General features: G+C 53.3%; 1 protein-coding gene across 1 annotated transcript in view; it reads right to left on the bottom strand.

Moving 5' to 3' along the window:
* Window positions 1-343: 343 nt before the first annotated feature.
* PRRX2 (paired related homeobox 2) overlaps window positions 344-19796 on the bottom strand; it is a 41962-nt gene continuing 22509 nt past the window's right edge. Inside the window, exons 2-4 of the mRNA XM_090276030.1 lie at window positions 2365-2552; window positions 1590-1768; window positions 344-541 (exon numbers count right to left, since the gene is read on the bottom strand). Of these exons, the coding sequence (XP_090132156.1) occupies window positions 406-541; window positions 1590-1768; window positions 2365-2552 (503 nt within the window). The 3' untranslated portion in view covers window positions 344-405. The remainder of the gene's footprint in view (window positions 542-1589; window positions 1769-2364; window positions 2553-19796) is intronic.

Here is a 19796-nt window from a genome sequence, read left to right as displayed (position 1 = left end):
GCTGGGCCCATGCCATCTCCGTGGGCCCCAGAAGGCTGGACCCCAATTGGTTTGCTGCCCATATCTGCCCTCCCACAGCCTTTTTGGGCTTAAACAATTTTTTATTTCTTAAAGACAAAAGCTATTTGGTTTTAATACACAAAGTAAATGAGGTCCTTCGTTAGCTCCTGCTCCACCTTCCAGCCCAACCCCTCCAAGGGTCGGGGGGCGGAAGTCTCCAGCTGGGCTTCGGGCGTCTTAGCAGCCTCTGGGGCCCAGGAGTCTGGGCTGGAGAGAAGGGCCAGGGGAGCCCCACCCCCCCAGCCCCTCCTGGGAACAGGGGCAGGAGACGGTCACTTTCCTGCGTGTCTGCCCTCTCCTCTGTGGTAGACCAGAGAGGCGGCGGGGTCCCGATGGGGCGGGCTGTCAGTTCACGGTGGGCACCTGGCTGTGGTGCAGACTGAACTCCTTGGCCTTGAGACGGAGGCTGGCGATGCTGTTGGCCATGTTCACCCCTGGGGTTGCAGGGCTCGAGCCTCCAGGGCTGTAGGGCGGCACCGTACTGGAGGCGACATAAGACACAAGGGTGTATTCAGTGTGGCTGTCAGTCCCGGACCCCAGGCTCCGGCCCTCCCGCCTCCCACTTCAGCTCGCTCTCCTGGGAAGCCTGCCCCTGGGGCTGGGGGTGACAGAGGGCTGCAGGGTTTGGGGAGGAGTCAGAAGCACCCGCAGCCAGCATGGGGACACGGTGCCACCGCTGTGCGTTTGTCGGCATTCCTCACTGGACCAGGAGCTCCCTGAGAGCAGGGCCTGGCTCCTGTTGACCCCAGCACCTGCGTGGCGCAGGGGAACGAACACACACCTGCATTTAAGGGTGCCTCTGGGTGACTCTCCTGCCCCAGGTAAGGACGGGGCAGGGGGGAACTGGGAGAGAACTCGGGCACCACTAGGTATCCGATCCCGCACGATGACTGCTGGATCTCACCTTCAACGAGACCAGGGCTTTGGCAGAGCCGCGCACAGACTAGGGGGCAGATGGCACCCCTTGGTGTTGTGGGGAACAGAAACCCAGCTCCCTAGCACCCGGCCACCTCAGAGCCTCTTCCATCTCACCCGGCCACCTCGGAGCCTTGCTTCCAGCTTTGACCAGCGGGAAACTGCCCCGGAACTTGGCTCTGGATGCCAGCCAGGCCCCCAGGACAGGGGAGCTATTCTTGCAGCCCTTCCAGCCTCTGTTTCCGGCCGGGAGGGTGCACACAGGTGCTGGGGCTCACGCCAGCCATCCTACGGGGTTGCAGCTGCCGGAGAGGGGTGCGGGTTCTTCCCTCCCCTGCAGGCAGGCCCTGTCTTCTCACCCTTCCGCCCATTCACACGCATGTTCATGTGCACATGCATGTGTGCGCACGCACTCCTGCAACGCCCACATGTGCACACCCATGAGCACACACTCACGCACTTGCCCACGTACCCCCTGGTGGGACCCAGGTCGCGGGGGCTTTGGGCGCCGTTCACAGATCTCTTCAGATGCTCAAAGGAGCCTGGGCCCTAACATGTCCCCTGGGATCCCCCGGCTGGGGCCCCTCCTGACCCAAAAGGGCTCTGGCTCTCACCTGTAGGGGGACGAGGCTGTCCAGGAGAGATAATCTGGGCTCAGGGCGGTGGGCCGGGGAGCCACCGGCTGCTCGATGGCGGCCTCCTGGCTGTAGGACTTGAGCAGCGAGGCGGAGCGGCTGGCCAGCATGGCCCGCTCGTTTCGGCGGAACTTGGCCCGACGGTTCTGAAACCAGACCTGGGGGTGGGAGGCAGAGTGAGCAGGATGCGGGGGCTGCACCCAGTGTGTGCCTGCTCTGCTCCCAGCCCTGGACTGGCAGCTTCGCCTCTCGGAGCCCTGTCTTCCCCTTCTGGAAAATGGGGGTGAGAGAGTGTGCTGGAGAATGGGGTGTATGTGTGTGAATGGATGAACCAGCGAATAAACGACACTTCGCTGTTGTGAGGTCATCACGGGAAAGCTGCATGCTGCGCACTCAGCTCAGAGCTGGCGCAGAGTGAAAGTGACAATTTCCAGCGACATAGTTATCAAAACCCTTTGCGGCAGGCACTGCTCTAGGCACTTTACGAATACATTAACTCCTGTAATTATCCGAAGAATCCTATAAAATAGACCCACATGATCCTTGTTTTACAGGGAGGCACCTAAGGTACAGAGAGGTTAAGTGACTTGCTCCAGGTCACACAGCTCATAAGTGGCAAGGCTTGGATTTGAACCTCAGTCCTCCTCGCTTCAGATGTTCCTGCTCTTAAACACCTCACCTGGGCAACTCCCCAACCGGGAGCGAATAGTGGCTGCACGGCCCCGCGGGGGACCCATGGATGGTTAGCGCTCACCTGGACGCGCGCCTCGCTGAGGTTGACGCGCCGGGCCAGCTCCTCGCGCACGAAGGCGTCGGGGTAGTGCGTGCGCTCGAACACGCGCTCCAGCGCCTGCAGTTGGCTGCTGTTGAACGTCGTGCGGTTCCGCCGCTGCTTCTTCTTCCGCTTGGTGGCGCCGCCGCGCCCCGGACTGGGACACTCACCTGCAGGGGAGGAGCCCGAGGGTCAGCGGGGCGGAGGACAGTGTGCAGCGGGTGCCCGCAGGGCCTCCAAGTCACTCAAGCATCTACCTGCTCAGCAGTTTGCACTGAGCTCTTCACTTGGGTCTCCCTCCACAGATGGAAGGTCCAGCCCCCAGAGCAGGAGAGCCTCCCTTTAATCCTCTCCTTCCTTTATTAGTCCATTGAATCATTCTTCAAGACACATTCACTGAGCACCTACTACGTGGCAGGCTCGTGCTAGGCCCCAGAGATATAATGGAGAACAAAAGCAACCAGGCTCCTATCCTGCGCAGCCAGGGGATAGGCACCTGCTGCCGTGAGGAACAACTGACCTGCCCAGGGAGGGCCCAGGAGACACGTGGGTGTCCTTAGCTCCTGGCCCAGGCTGTAGAGTGTGGTAATCCCTCCATCAATTTTTTTAAAAGTACATTTTATTGGTTATGTTGTTACAGTAGTCCCATTTTTTCCCCCTTTTCTCCCCTTTGCCCCGTACCGCCCTTCCCTCCAGCAATCCCACCCCCCTTAGTTCATGTCTATGGGTCATGCATGTAAGTTCTTTGGCTTCACCATTTCCTATAGTATTCTTAACTTCCCCCTATTTTGTACCTACCAATTATGCTTCTTAGTCCCTGCACCGTTTCCCCCATTTCTCCCCATTCCCCCTCCCAGCTGATAACCCTCCCAATGATCCCCATACCTATGATTCTGTTCCTATTCTGGTTTGCTTGGCTGGATTTTTGTTTTTATTTTTCAGATTCAGTTGTTGATAGCTGTGAGTTTGTTGTCATTTTAGTGTTCATAGATTTGATCTTCTTTTTCTTAAATAAGCCCCTTTAACAGTTAATATAATAATAGCTTGGTGATGGTGAACTCTTTTAGCTTTACCTTGTTTGGGAAGTACTTCATCTGCCCTTCCATTCCAAATGATAGCTTTGCTGGATAGAGTAATCTTGGTTGTAGGGCTTTGCTTTTCATCACATTGAATACTTCTTGCCAGTCCCTTCTTGCCTGCAAAGTCTCTTTTGAGATATCAGCTCATAGTCTTATAGGCGCCCCTTTGTAGGTAACTCTCTGCTTTTCTCTTGCTGCTTTTAAGATTCCCTCTTTATCTTGAACCTTTGGCATTTTAATTATGATGTGTCTTGGTGTGGTCCTCTTTGGGTCTAGCTTGTTTGGGACTCTCTGTGCTTCTTGGACTTGGATGTCTATTTCCTTTGCCAAATTTGGGAAGTTTTCCTTCATTATTTTTTCACATAAGCTTTCAATTTCTTTTTATTTTATTTTTTTCTTTTTATTTATTTTTTTTATTTTATTTTTTGGTTATTCAATTACAGTTGTCCCATTTTTCCCCCATTGCTCTCCTCTCCCAGCCCATCCCTTCTCCCACAATTATATCCCTCCCCGTTGTCCATGTCCATGAGTCATTCATATACGTTCCTTGACTAGACCCTTCCCTTACTTATTCCCCTTCCCTCCCTCCCCCCTCCTCCCTAGCTTTCAATTTCTTGCTCTTCCTCTTCTCCTTCTGGCACCCCTATGATTCAGATGTTGGGATGCTTAAAGTTGTCCCAGAGGTTCCTAAGCCTCTCCTCATTTTTTTCAATTATCGTTTCTTCATTCTGTAGTGGTTGACTTTTTTTCTTCCTTATGCTTCAAATCACTGATGTGAACCCCAGTTTCCTTCCGTCACCATTGGTTTTGTGTCTATTTCCCTTCATTTCACTTAGCATAGCCTTCACTTCTTCCCTTATGCGTTTGCCATACTCAAGCATATCTGTCAAGCCTGTGAGCATCTTTATCACCAGTGTTTTGAATTCTGCACCTATTAGGTTGGCTATCTCCTCGTCTATTAGGTTGGCTGTCTCCTCATCGCTTAGTTCTCCCACTGGAACCTTGATCCATTCCCTCTTTTGGGCCATACTTCTCTGTCTCCTCATCTTGACAGGCTCCTGTATTTGTTTGCCTCCACGTCTTAGGTAGAGCTGTTGCTCCTGTTACATTGTAAGGGGCAGGGCCTTAGGGATTCATCAGTACAGGACGACCCATTTCACCACGGTGTGGTGCTGTATGTGGGGGAGGGATCTGAGAGGGAACAATGCCACTTGCTCAGCACTTGCCCCTTTTCCAGGCACTTTTCCCACTTCCATATGGGACTGGCACCTCTCTAGCTGTTGCCCTGGCATCGTCCCCAGAGTGGGTGGGTCTGCGGACATTCTAGGACCGTGAGGGCCCTTTAAACAAGCGGACTCTGCTGAGAGACCAGCAGTTTCTGCCTCCGCCCCAACCCCCACTGGTCTGCACAGTCAGAAGCAATGAGGCTTGATTTTCCCCGGTGCTGGGACCGTGAGTTGCGCAGTCTGGTCATGAGCTGGGAACGCTCTGCAGGCGTCCCTCCTGACTTTTTAAAACGTGTGACTGCACTTTCCACTGGCCTGTCACTGCCACTGCCACCACAGTGCGTCCTCTCCGCCCCGCTCCGCCCCTCCTACTTGTCTGGGTGAGTACTTTTTCTTTACGTCTTTGTTTGTTGGACTTCCATGCAGCTCGATTTTCTGGAACTTCTGGTTGTCTCTAGTTTTGAGGTAGTTGTATTCCTTCTTAGTTGTGGAGGGAGACCCAGCGTGTCTTTTAGGCCTCCATCTTGGCTGGAAGTCTCTCCATCAATTTTCGTTTAATTATAATAACACACAATAAAGAGCAGTGAGAGTCACAGTTCAAAGGGCCCACTGGACCCAGGCTCTTTAGCACCCACAGATCACTAGGTGCTCATAGGAACCCTATAGACAGGTGCTATTGTCCCCATCACTCCCGATGTGCAATGGGGAAGGAAGGAGGGCGTTCAGCTACTATTTCCACATTTAAGTTTCACAGGGACAGATACGCTGACCCTTCATCCCACAAGGCCCGGCTCACTGTCCCCTCCTGCAGGGAGTACTCCCTGACCACCTGAGTACACCTGAAACTCCCTCCCCTTCACTGCGCTCACCTGGCTCTTAGAACCAACACTGCCCCGTTCAGCACTTCCTTGTGTATCTGATTTTCTTACTAACAAAATATTTTTTAATTTTTAATTTATTTTTAAAGAGAGGGAAAGGAAGAGAGAAAGAGAGGGAGAGAAACATTGATGTGCTAGAGATACATCAATCGGTTGCCTCTCACATGCTCCCAACTGGGGACCTGGCCTGCAACCCAGGCGTGTACCCTGACTGGGAATCAAACCGGTGACCTTTCGGTTCGCAGGCTGGTGCTCAATCCATTGAGTCACACCGGCCAGGGCTCAAAGTATATATTTTAATAACAAGTAATGTCACTGCTTGTCACAGTAACAGCTTCAAACAACACAGAAAGGTATAAAGTAAAACCAATACTCTCCCCAGCTCCTCTCCCTACACTTTATAAGACTACAAATTGTGCATTTAAAAAATGTACAAGCAACCCAGACCCACGTGGCTTAGTGGGTTGGGCGTTACCCCACAAATAAAGGTCCCCGGTTTGAGTCCTGGTCAGGGCACATGCCTGGATGGTAGGTCAGGTCTGCGGTTGCGGATATGGGAGAGGGGGAGAGAGAGGCAACCAATCAATGTCTCTCCCACACATCACATAGATGTTTCACTTCCTCTCTTTCTCCCTCCCTTCCTGTCTCTCTAAAAATAAATAAATAAAAATTTTTAAAAATTATTTTCAAAAAAATTCACAAGCATGAGATCAGGCTGAACACATTGGTGCTTCACCTGGCTTATTTTTATTTAATAACACTCCAGGTACCATTTCATTCAGGACAACAAACCTCATCCTTTTCTTTTCTTTTTAAAAAATCACATCTTTAATTATATTTAACTGACTATGCTATTACAATTGCCTCAGTTTTTCCTCCTTTGCCCTCCTCCACCCAGCACCCCCTACTCCCTCAAGCCATCCCCACACCATTGTTCATGTCCATGGGTCATGCGTGTAAGTTCTTTGGCTGCTCCATATCCTATACTGTCCTTTACACCCCCATGGCTATTCTGTGACTACTTATTTGTACTTCTTAATCCCCTCCCCTTTTCAGCCATTCCCTCACACCCCCCTCCCATCTGACAACCAGCAAATCGCTCTCCGTATCCATGATTCTGTCTCTGTTCTTCTTGTTTGCTTAGTTTGTTTTTAAGATTCAATTGTTGATAGATACGTATTTATTGCCATTTTATTGTTCATAGTTTTAATCTTCTTCTTCGTAAATAAATACCCTTAACAGTTCATATAGTAATGGTTTGATGATAATAAACTCCCTTAGTTTTTCCTTGTCTGGGAAACTCTTTATCTGCCCTTTGATTCTAAGTGATAGCTTTGCTGGGTAGAACAATCTTGGCTGTAAGTCCCTGCTTTTCATGACTTTGAATATTTCTTGCCAATACCTTCTGGCCTGCAAAGTTTCTTCTGATAAATCAGTTGACAGTCTTATGGGAACTGCCCATGGGTAACTGCTTTTCTCTTGCTGCTTTTAAGATTCTCTCTTTATCTTTAACCTTTGGCATTTTAATTATGATGTGTCTTGGAGTGAGCCTCTTTGCAACCATCTTGTTTGGGACTTTCTGTGCTTCCTGGACTTACATGTCTATTTCCTTCACCAAATTAGGGAAGTTTTCTTTCATTATTTTTTTCAAATAGATTTTTAGTTTCTTACTCTTTTTCTTCTTCTTCTGACACCCCATGATGGAAACGTTGAAACACCTGAAGTTGTCCCAGAGGCTGCTTACACTATCCTTCCTCATTTTTTTTTTTTTTTTGGATTCTTTTTTCCTCTTGTTGTTCTGATTGGTTGTTTTTTGCTTCCTTACATTCCAAATCATTGATTTATCGGGTTCATCCACTCTACTGTTGTTTCCCTGTAAATGGTTCTTTATTTCAGTTAGTGTATCTTTTGTTTCTGGCTGAATCTTTTTTATGTTGTTGAGCCCTCATTAAGTTCCTTGAGCATCCTTATAACCAGTGTTTTGAACTTGGCATCTGAAAGGTTGGCTATCGCCATTTCATTTAGTTCTTTCTCTGAAATTTTGATCTTTTCTTTCATTTGGGCCGTGTTTCTTTGTCTCCTTGTTTTGGCAGCCTCCCTGTGTTTGTTTCTATGTATCAGGCAGAGCTGCTATGACTCCCTGCCTTGATAGCGTGGCCTAATGTAGTAGGTGTCCTGCAGGGTCCAGTGGCACAGCCTCCCCTATCTCCCAAGCTGTCACCCTTCCCTTTGGATTGTTTTCATTACTCACTGTTCCCTTTTGTTCTCTCCCTCCACGTGTAGGGACCCAGTTTTTAAATCAGCGTGGCCTTATGTTCCCAGCGTTGCTTTTTGCAAATATAATAAACTATGAATGCTACTTTCTCCCTGTCTTCTAGCAAAAGGCAGCGTTCCATGTACTGTTCTGCACTCACGTTTTCCTCCTTAACAATATGTCCCAGGGATCCCTCCCTCCAGTGCACAGAAATCTTTCTGGTTCCTTTTCACAGCCCCAAGCAGTCAGCTGTGTGACTCCCTGCGGGTTATTCACCAGAGCCCTGGGGACAGGCACTCAGCGTGTTTCTAATCTTTTGCAACCAAAAGAATGCCACAGGGCATCTCTGTGCAAACATCATTTTCTATTTTTGCCCTGCGTATTTGGGACAGAGTTCTAGAGACTGTTGGGCCGGTGAGTGAGATGCTAGATGTGGCCAAATTCCCCCCTGAGGCCCCCCGCCGGCCGGGTAGGAGGGCCTATTTTGCCCAGTTTGGCCAACAGAGCATGCTGTCAACCTTGGATTTTAGTCCATCCTTGTATTTTTGCTTCTCCAGGGACATATTCCCTTTGTGTGTCCTATGTACTTCGCACAGTACTGTCCATTTGTTCAGCTGAGCATCTAGAACATTCCAGGTCCTGGAATGGACACCGCTCAATCTCTGCTTTTAAACAAGCTCCCAGGTTAGCCAGGCTTACCAACTATTGAGCAATGGGCTGATTCAATCTGAGGCTAACTTGTTCCATGAGACTGGTTAGTGACTGTGGGTGGGGGTGGGGTGGGGGAGGGGAGTGGGGCTGCTGTCAGGCAGGAATCGGGGAGGGTGCCGGGGAAAAGATGACCTTACAGCTGGGTCTGGACCAGAGGTTCTCAACTGAGGGCAATTTTGCCTTCAGGAGCCATTTGGCAATGTTTGGAGATATTTTTTAAACTTTTTTTTTTTCAAGATTTTGTTTATTTATTTTTAGAGAGAGGGGAAGGGAAGGGAGAAAGAAAGGGACATAAACATCATTGTGAGAGAGAAACATCCATCCATTGCCTCTCGTACGGGGACCAAACCCGCACCCCAGGCACGTGCCCTGACTGGGATTGACCCGGCGGCCTTTCACCTTGCAGAACGGTGCCCAGCCCACTGAGCCACACTGGTCGGGGCGGGGGGGGTGACATTTTTGACTGTCAGGATTAGGATGGAATGGGTACAGGCTGGGATGCTGCTGCATACCCTTCAATACACAGGACAGGCCCCCACATCAAAGACTTAGCTGGTTCCCAACGTCCACAGTGCCGAGCGTGAGAAACCCTGCGTTCAGAGCTTTTTCCCCTGCGGGAAGCACGTACTTGCAAACACATGGACACACGCGGGGGTGGGTAGGCAGTGGCAGGGAGCACGGAGTGCCCCCCATGTGAGCCAGCCTCCCCCTTCCTGGCCTGTCTCAGCCTTCACTCCTCACCCCTTTCCTCCAAGAAAAGGCGAAGATGGATGAGAATGTCTGGTGCCTGTGAATGCCTCTCCGCCCTCTACCCCCCACCCCTGTGAGCGGGAAGAAACCTTAAACCAAAACAACAAAGGCCCATGTGCTGAAAACTGGGTGGTGATCAATAGCCCGGCCGGACAGAAGCTTCTGGAACACCAGCCATTGCCGAGTCAAGGTCTGCCCTGCTTCAGGCAATGCTGCTTGGGCACACACCCAACGCAGGAGGCATTTCAGCCAAAAAAGGAGACTTTTTCGGGACGTTTCCAAGCAATTCAAAACGGAGGGTGTTGAAATGAAAACCATTTTGCAGCGCTCGCCCCGCCAAGCGGCGCTGGAAGGAACAACTGCGCTCTTTTGCCAAACTGTGCGGTGACTTGGAGCCGAAACCTTCACACAGACGCATTTACTGACCCCACCCCCACCCCCACCCAGAGCTCCCACCCTTGACACCAGCGGGCCCCACAGCGGTGGACTCGGCCCTCCCGGGGTTCCCACCAGGTGGCGAGGATGGGATGCGCTCAGCAAAAGCCGGTTTGGGCAGGAATGAGGCCCAGCGCTGCACTGTCCACTCAGTCCCCGCACCAGCCTGCTGCACACACGGGGAAACTGAGGCTCTGAGTGGCGCACCCAAAGCCCTGCAGCTGGGATCCAAAGCCACGTCTGCGGGAAGGCTCGGCTGGCCAGATTGTGCGCCTGTTCCCGTGGGGGTCTCCTCCCTCATCCACCTTGCTCCTAGGGAACCTGTCATCGGGGTCTGTCACACTCTAGGGAGGCGCCATGGGGAGGGGCCTCACTGGTGCGGAAATGCCCCAGCGTCTCCATCCTAGCCCCTGGGAAGGGCGCACTGGGTACCTCTTTGTTCTAAGGAAAATGTCACCTCTGGGAGCTGTGAGGGACAGTGGCTTGTCCCAGGTCACATGAAGTCCCATGAGGAACTGAGTTAAGCTCAGCGTCAGAATAGTAATGGCCGGATAAATGCCCGACGCCCTTAGCATTATGGCTTGTGTGCAAGCCACTCATTGCGTGAAAACAAGGCTCTTGCTCCGCCACCCCAGCCCACAGTAGAAAGAGGGTGTTGGTCCCTGCGGTGGGGCAGCCAAGGGTGAGGAAGAGACAGGAAGCGTCTCCGAGGTGACCCAGGGCTCGAACCCGGGGCTCTGGATCAGCAAGGGCTCCTGGGCAGCCTCCGCTTCCCAGCGGATGTGCTATTATGGTAAGTTCCTGAATCACCTCCTGAGAACCGTATGCTGGTGGGCGTGTGTGTCCCTCTGGGGCTGGAAAATAAACAGATATTCTCTAAGCCTCGGGCCAGGGAGCCCTGGGGTCGGCTCAGTCCCATTCGGGTTGTGCCGAGTTTCCTTTCGTCGTTCAGTAAAAGTTCTGCTTTTCTCTAGGTTTAAAAATAAAGCCGAAACCGCCTCCATTTACCCTGGCTGTTTAGATACTGTTCCGAGGGGCTGGAGCAGGGAAGGGCGGGTCGTATTCAGACGGGGGAGGCCTGCCATGCTCTCTCTGCCTTAAAACCAAAATTGCTTCGTCCCCGATTATATTACAATGGAAAAAAAATGACTGGTGCGCCGTTCTCTGCCATTAAATTATTTCACACATACCATTTATTTGGCTGACTGTGGGCCAAAGACATTTAAAAACTCCGCTCTCAGCCAAATGATCAAGTGTTCCTGGCTCCTCTCCCCGGCACCCATGGTTTTTCTTATTCCGTGTAATTTAAGGGCCTAAATAGTCTGGAGGGAATTAACTGCAAATTCTTCCCAAGACAAATAAACCCAGCCTCTTCGTTTCTGCCTTTCTCAAGCTGTCGGGAGACACCCTCTATTTGTTTTTGCTTCAAATAGTCAGTTTGCGCCTGACCCCAGGGCCACGGCGCGCTCCAACCCAAATAAATAACTTTTATTAATTAGCATTTATTCTGACCAAATCAGCAGCCTCCCCACCCCCATGTGATCTCTGCCAACACGTTCACAAAAATAAACAACAGGTCCCCAGGACCTTGATGTGGATTTAACAAATTAACACTGGGCCTTGGTCAGAGGACCTTCGGAGCTGCAGAGTATTTACAGACAGGGAAGTCTTAGGAAGGAAGTGGGGGTGGGGGGTGCAGAGAGGCCAGCAAAGGCTTCGCCTCCTCCCACACCCCCACATCTCTTGAGAGAGATTTGAGTTCCTTTGAAGGACCCTTGGGAGAGAAGCTCACCCAGGAATTCTGGGAACTGCCTGAGAACCTCTGAGGAGCCAGGTGCTCCTGGGGGAGACGGGAGGGGGAATCTCTCACCTCCACACCCGGGAAATGAGAGGCAGAGCAGCCTAGTGGTTAAGGGTGCGGGAGGGCCTGGTTTAGGCAGATGTCAGGGCAGGGGGTGGGGGACCCTTTAACCTTACCCAGCCTCTGGGATCTCACTGAAAAAATGGGAATAACATGACCTACCTCATTTAACCCTCTTAGCAACCCTGTATGGGGGCGCCGAGTCGGGTTTTACAGGTGAGGGATCTGTGACACAGGGGTTAAGTAACGCACCAAGGTCACATGGCTAGTGGGGGCTGGAGCTGGGCTTTGACTCAGCAGATCAGCATGGTGCCCAGGCCCTGAACCACCCCACCCTGTTCCTTGTGTACGAACTTCTGAGCGTCTCTCCAGGGACCCAGGGTGTGTGGAACAACCACAAGGAGGGCTGCTAAAGGCAACTGAAGCATTTCTGGAGCTGGGGTCTGTGTTAGAGTTTCCAGGCACACAGGCCAGGGGGGCTTCCAGGAGGAGGAGGCATGAGGGCCACCCAGCCTGTGAGACCAAAGTCAGGCCTGCAACTGAGTCAGGTCAGCAATGTTTAAAGAAAGAAAGGAAGGGCAAGACAGAAAGGAGGGGGAAGGAAAAGAATCATGGCTCCTAGGGGCCTCTAGAGAAGGGAGCCTGGGCTTCCGGGGGCTTCCCCAGGAGGCCAGCCCCACCCCAGTCTGATTCCCAGGCAAGGGGCTCAAGAGCTGGTTTCATCTCCAGCCAAACTGGCCTCAGTCCCGGACACTCAGTGACCAGGGACAGGGCCCAGAGGAGGGGCTCGCTTCCTCTGGTGAGAGCACACAGGCCAGCTTCCCAGCTGTGCCTCCCAGGAGGCCCCCCGACCATCTCCAGAGGCGCAGGCAGGGCTGTCTCTGCCGCAGAGAGGTCCATAGAGGGGCCAGGACCCACCCAGGGTCACACAGTGAGAGCCCTTCTGCCTGCAAACCCCGGGCCCGTTCTTTTCTTGCCACACCCCTGGTAGCCACCTTGCCAGGCACAATAGAGGGAGGAGGTAGCCCTGGCCCCCAGCCTAGCCCTGAGCAAATCCTCAGGGAACACAACAGAAATATGGAGCCCTTCTCCTGAGGGTTTTTCTGGCTCTAGTCACGGGATGCAGCCCCTCAAGTCACCCAGGTGACCCCAGGGGCAGAGCCAGGACTGGGGTCCTTGAGCCATCTCAGGTCTGCCGTTTGGGTCCACGGCCTCCCTAAAATCAGTGCTCACACTGAACATGCCCACCCTCTCCCTTATGGACCCCTGCTCAAACTGTTGCTGGGCTTGCAATTTCTCTCCCTCCCTGGCTCACTTTCAGTTCTCAGCAGATACACCACCTCCTCCAGGAAGCCTTCCCAGACCCCCTATCATAGCTCTGTCTCTGTAGGATACGTGTGGGGTCATTTGTCAAGCAGGAACTGGAACTTACTGTTTTCTGTCTCTCTGGGACCCATCACAGGGCCTGGCCCAAGGTAAACTCTTCACGAATATATCTCAAGTGTTAAGTGAATGAATGAACTAATGAACAAATGTATGAATGAACAAGGAGGCATTGGAAGGGTATGGAGAGACTGCAGAGCCTGCCCTCTGTCCTGGGCTGTCTTCAGGGTCCAGAGCCCTCCTTCCAGAGCCATAAAGGCCTGGCCAGTGCTGAGTCACTGAGATCCCCTCCGCAGGGCAGGGAATGGGGTCAGCCACTGCCAGCCACTGCCCCTCCTCCTCCCAAGGATGTTTCACCTCATTAATTTTGAACAAAACCCAAGGTGCTGACACGTTTTTATAGCTACCAGTCGGGAGAAGGAGCAAACATTTCAGGAAGGAAGGTGAGGAGGGACAACGCAGCGGAGCCCGAGGAGTCATAGAGCCCCCCCCTGGGGCCCCCCACCCATGCCCCATAGCCTCACAGGCCTCAGTGAAGCCTACGAGAAGCTGGGCTCATGGCCACCACAGCCTGGGACTGCCGCACCCCCACGGCCTCTCAGTCCCGAGGCCAGTGACCACTGTGGCTACAGGAAGGTCTCAGCAGGCTTGAGCTGACCCTGGAATCTGGAGGAGGCTGCCAAGGCTCCTTCGTGGTCCCTAGAAACATCAGCAGCACCCTGGAAGCAACAGCAATGCATCTGGGTCTCCCTTACAAAGGACAGGGCATGCTGCCCACGCTTCCATGGGGCCACTGCACCCTGCAGCGGAATGATCAGAGGGCCAAGGGGATCTGCCTTACCAGACAGCACGAGCTCCTACCCACCTCAGGGCCTTTGCATATGACGTTTCCGCTGCCTGGAGCACTGCACCACTTTTGCCTGGCGAAGGCTTACCCTGCCTTTAGTCTGAGCCTGACTGTTCAGTCCTGAGAGGCCTTTCCAGCCCCCAGACCAGGATGGGTCTCCTTGTTATAGGCTCCTGGGCCCTGTCCCTGTCCTGCACATTTGTAATTAAGTCGTCCTTCTGTTGCGGCTACCTGCTTCAGCCTGTCTCTTCCATTCAAGTCTAAACTCTAGGATGGTGGGGACTGGGTTTGCCTTGCCACTGCTGTGTCCCCCGGACTAAACAAGAAGTTTGGTTTCAAAAATATTTCTGAATAAATAAATATAAATGAAGGAATGCCTCATTCCAGAAAAATATTTGAAGTCTCCACTTTACCCTCCAAAGAGCCAGACATTGGTTTTTCAGATGTGACATTCAGGGCACAAGCCACTGAAGAAAAAAAGACAAGTCTGACATCATCAAAGTTAAAAACTTTTGTGAACACCACCAAGAAAGTGAAAAGACAACCCACAGAATGGGAAAAACATTTACAAATCATATATTTGATCATTGTATACAGAAAGCAAAGAACTCTTAGGACCCTACAATAAAAAGTCAAATGATGTAATTTTACAACAAGCAAAGGATCGGAATAGATGTTTCCCCAAAGAAAGTACACAAGTGACCAATAAGGCCATGAGAAGATTCTCAGTGTCATTAGCCATCAGGGAAACAGAAATCAAAACCGCAGTGAGATTCCACTTCACACCCACTAGGGTGGCTGGAATCAAAAGTCAGACAGTAACAAGTGTTGGCAAGAATGTGAGACATCGGAACCCTGATACACGGCTGGTGGGGACGTAAAGTGGTGAAGCCACTTTGGAAAAGTCTGGCAGTTCCTCAAACGTTAAACATAGGGCTACCCTGTGGTCCAGCCGTTCCACTCCTAGGCATCTACCCAAGAGAAATGAAAACATACACGTCCACACGAGAACCTGTACACCAATGTTCATAGCAGCATTGTTCACGGGAGCCAAAAAGTGGAAGCGACCCGTGTGCCCGTCCGCTGATGAACAGATAAACCAAGTGTAGCGTATCCATACGATGGAATATTACCCGACCCTACGGAGGGAGAGAGCACTGGCCCACGGCACAGCATGAATGGGCCTTGTGGACGTGCTGGGTGGAAGAAGTCAGGGCCACTCACAAAGGCTGTGGACTCGGTGATTCCACGTGGAGTACATGAAGTGTCCGGAACAGGCAAATCTATAGAAACGGACAGCAGAGTAGTGGTTGCCAGGGGCTGGGGAGGGCAGGAGGGGCGGGAGGGTGACCACCAAAGGGTGCAGGGTTTCTTTTCGGGGTGATGGAAATGTTCTAGAATTCATTGTGGCGATGGTGGTACAACCAAAAGTACTAAAAATCACTGACTTGCACACTTCAAGTGGGTGAATTGTATGGTATGTGGATGTAGCTCAATAAAGTTGTTATTAAAAAATACGCAGAAAAGCGGGAGAGGTCAGAGAGAGAGACGGGGATTGGCAGAGACTGGCAAGAAAAGGGGATCCCCTGAATGCTTGACGGGCCACCTGGAGGGGAGTGACAGGGGGCAGGAGATAACGGGCTACGGCCCAGACGGTGATGGTTCAGCACTGCCGGGGACCCTGAAGCTGCTCTGGGTGGGGGCGCTGGGGAAACCTTCCATGGGAGAGGTGGGGGGACAGCCCCAGCAGGCGCACTCAGGAAAACCAGGGGGTGGCAAGGATGAGACTAAAGCTTCTGAGACTAAGCAGGGAGCCTGGGAGAAGCGACTGAGCAGAGAACATGTGTGTCCTATTCTCAGGCACAGGAAAGGGCCAGGGAGGCAAAGGCCAGAGACAAGGGACCAACCAGCTCAAAGTCTTGGAGGTGGTGGTGGGGGTGTCTCTGGAAGGTTCCAGCCTCCAGGGCTTGATTGCTTTCTCCCTCAGAGCTCCACCAGCCAGGGGTACCAACCTCCCGGCGCCCCCTGGTCACATCAGTCGTGGTCAGCCCAGCAGTCCCTCCTCCTGAGACCCCAGAACCAAGCTCCGGAGAGGAGGGTCACCTGGAGGAGTGGGGGTACAGGGCGAGGGGGTTGGGGGCCACTGAGGAAGATGACAGCAGCTCTCTGCTCAGAATTTGGTCTAGGAAGGGGGTCAGCGTCTGGTTTTAATCTAAGGTTGGTGGCCAAATGCCAAATTTATTGTAAAACCTACATTTTAATAAGGGGCTGGTATCTGGAGGAAAGCTGCCCTCATTAACCATTTCCAGACCAGGGGGAGGTCGCGGCTCAGGGACTCAGGGTGCGGTTTCCTCTCCCAGTTAAGAGCTGCTCTGCCCCTCAAAGCCCACAGAAGCCAGCACCTGCAAGCCAGGGAGAGGCCTAGTGGCCGGGGACAGAGATGTTCCAGTCTCTTGTGGCTCCGTTCTTTCTTCTTTTTTTTTTAAAGATTTTATTTATTTATTTTTAGAGAGGGGGAAGGGAGGGAGAAAGAGAGGGAGAGAAACATCCATGTGTGGTTGCCTTTTATGTGCCCCCAACTGGGGACCTGGCCCGCAACCCAGGCCTGTGCCCTGACTGGGAATTGAACCAGCGACACTTGGTTCGCAGGCCGGTGCTCAGTCCACTGAGCCACACCAACCAGGGCGTGGCTTGGTTCTGACACAAACCTGCAAACAGCACTGGGATTTCAAGCCCATTGTTATCTTCTCAAGGACTCAGACCAGAAAGGACCTTACAGGTCATCTGTCAAAGCCCCTCATTTTTGCTGGTGGGGAAACCGAGGCACGGTGAGGGGCAGCGAGTTGGCCACGGGCTCCCCTCAAGGCAACGGGGCCCCCAGTTCCATCCACTGAAATTTGATGCCTGAGAAGACACATTTTCCTCCTTCCCACTCCCCCCGGCCCCCGTTCTTGGGTTCCGTGGTGGGGGGGGGAAGCATGTCCCTGATGCAACAGTCAGACCTGGTTGCGGGGGACAACCGGCTGCCCACCCTGGAAATAAGTGACTGCCCCCCCCCAAGCCTCTGAGAATGAGAAAAGCATCCCCCCCTCCCACCACGTGACCTTAGTCAGGAGAGTCCCCTCCTGGCCCGAAATTTCACCCTCTGCGCACTGGGGTGAGAGCAGAATCCACGGCCACCTCCCAGGGAGGCGCAGGGAGGGGCCGCCCAGGGCTGTCCTCACGGCAGCCCCCGTACTGTTGCTCTGCAGTAAAACCTAGGCCCTGGCTCATTGGTTCTGCCCCTTTTTTGATCATGAACCCCTTAAGTAGTCTAACAGATTCTATGGACACTTCCCCAGAAAAACACAGGTGCACACAAACACTGGCATGTAACCTCAGACGGGGGGATTATGTGCCCTGAATCCTGCCCGCAGACCCCACCCTAAAAAGTCAGCCTGCTGGAAAGCCAGGCTTTTTTGCCCCAGAAAAATCTGCCCATCTGTCCTGTTCCACTTTGGGGGACCCCCAGGAAGCAGCCAAGACAAAGGCGGTGCCCACTGGCCCCTCTTCTGAGGTCGGCAGGACCTCCCGGCCCCTGGTTCTGCACCCCCAGAGCGTCTGACCTTCAGGGCATCGCTGGGGGTTTTCATGGCCCATTTGTGTGCTCCGGGAGGGCTGGAAAATGTGAGCTGCAGGTTTGGCTCAGCGAGGCTCCGGGGGCTGTCTCGAGTGTCCCTGCCACTGTCTTGACCGCAGCTCGGGCCTGTGGTCAGGAGAGAAGGGCTCCTCCTTCCCCACCTTTTTTTTTTTTGGCTTCAATTTCCTACAACCCAGTGCCTGGCCCTGGGTTATAAAGCCCTGCCTTCTAAAATGTGAAAGGCACTACTATTAAGCTTTGTTCTCAGCTGGGGATGGGGAGGTTCAGAGAGGGGAAGTAGCTGACCCAGGTCACACAGCTTGGCAGTGATGACACAGGGATTTGTGTCCCCAAAGTGGCTGGTATCTGGAGGAAAGTGGCCTTTGTTACCCATTTCCAGACTAAGGTGAAGCTGCCGTTCCGGACCCAGAGTGGGGTCTCCTCTCCCACGGAAGAGCGTCCGGGCCCGGGGGAGCCTGTGGCCGACACCTGCTGGGGTCTGGGGGAGTGCTGGCTCCCGTTCTGTGCGGCTTAGCTGACCACTCCTCTCTCCTTACACAAATCTGAGAGCTCAGCCCACACCCACATACCGGGCTCACGGGTCCTGGTGCCCTCAAGTCTGCCAGTCCCCTGCTGTGTCCCAGCCACACCAGCGAGAGGCTCACTCAGAGCCTGGGCACCGAGCCACCGACACCCTCCCTAACAGCTTCCCAGTCATGCCCTCCAGCAACAACCCTGACTAAAAGATTCTCCACTACAGAGAGCCATAATCCCTCTCCCTGTGGGTGTCCCCACTTGTCCTGGATTTATATTTTGAGGGACAGCACACAGGGACTCTTCCCAGGACCACCTTACTAACATTTTTAAAAAAGATTTTACTTACTTATTTTTAGAGAGAGAGGGAAAGGAAGGGAGAAAGAGAGGGAGAGAAACATCCATGGGAAAGAGAAACATAGATCGGTTGCCTCTCACACGCCCCCAACTGGGGACCTGGCCCACAACCCAGGCATGAGCCCTGACTGGGAATTGAACCAGTGACCCTTTGGTTCGCAGGCCTGGACTCAATCCACTGAGTCAATTAGCCAGGGCTCTTTATTGTTTTTTTTAATTGGGGGGCCACGCATGAGCCAGAGAAGTCTCTCCCAAAGGAGCAGGCTTTGCTCAAGGCCAGAGGAACAGGGACATGTTCTTCCTGGCGGGGCAGGGGAAGCGGGGCAGGAGTAGGCCCTGGGGTGGGTCTGCTGAGCCTGCCCTGCAGGGCAGGGATGGCCGGACTGGCTGGGGGTCAGGCGGTTGGCTGTCCGATGCCCTCTCAGCTGGACCCTCCGCCTACCTCCTAAAGGTTTGGAACAAACTGCCTCGTTTTTTGAGCCTCTAAACGCAAAGGGGATTTGATCTCAAGCCCCAGGCTGGGTCTCTGGCAGCTGGGCTGGAACCCCAGTCCTCCAGGCTGTGACCTCGAGCCTGTCGCCGCCGCTCTCGGGCCCTCCGTTTTCTCATGAAGTGGGCGTGCAGTGGTTCCAACAGGATGACAGTGGTGCCACAGGGAGCAGCCACCACAGTTTTGGCCACTGGGTCCCTGCCTTCCCCACCCCGCCTGAGCCCTGGGGACGGTGCAGCACCCCCACCCTCGGCCCAGGCACCTAAGAGAGGACTCATCTCTCATTGTTGATGCTTACAGACCTGACACTCCCTGCCTCCCGCTCAGCATCCCAGCCCCCCATTTCCAGAGCAGGGAAGGCTGCAAGGCCAGGAAAATCCACTCTTTCCACATCTTCAAAGGTTTTCTGCGAAACTCTCTTTTGGAGAGCATGGCCGAAGGGCCCAAACCAAGGGACCGCCCCAATCCCAAGGGCCTCGGTGAGGCCAGCCTCAGCGCCGCCCTGTCCCATGTCCTTCCCCTCTCCGCTCTTCATGCCGCCTCCGGTTAGGTGGGACCTAAGTGTCTCCTTCCCACTCCGCCCTCCAACTTCCTAACCTCCCCAGTTGGAAGTGGTCCTGCTAAAGCTCCAAGGTCCAGGCGGTGAGATCTGGGAGCTTCGGGGACCCAGCTCCCCCAGCCCCCACTTTACAGGACCCCCGAGGAGGTCCAGAGAGAGAAGCAGCTGGTCCTGAAGAGCGCAGTACCCCAAGGCAGCCCTAGGGGTGGGGCAAGCTGCTGACCCGCAGCTGGCGCTGGGGACCATCCTGTGGTTAAAACAGATTTGGTGCCAAGCTGGGACAGTCCTCAATGCAATCCTTGTTACTTCCCCGGTGGGTGAGAAGTCCCCTTCCGAATCCGTGCGTTTCAAAGCCGTCAAACTGCTACATTTCCTTCGCCCAATTTCCGGCTCCCCTCCCCCGTTTTTGGCATTTCTCAGTATGGCTCAAA

Source organism: Furipterus horrens, unplaced genomic scaffold (genome assembly GCF_987537825.1).
Source record: "Furipterus horrens unplaced genomic scaffold, mFurHor1.1.pri manual_scaffold_4, whole genome shotgun sequence".
Lineage (NCBI taxonomy): Eukaryota > Metazoa > Chordata > Mammalia > Chiroptera > Furipteridae > Furipterus > Furipterus horrens.
The sequence above is the reverse complement of the archived record's forward strand: the minus strand, read 5'-3'. Positions and strand labels throughout refer to the sequence as shown.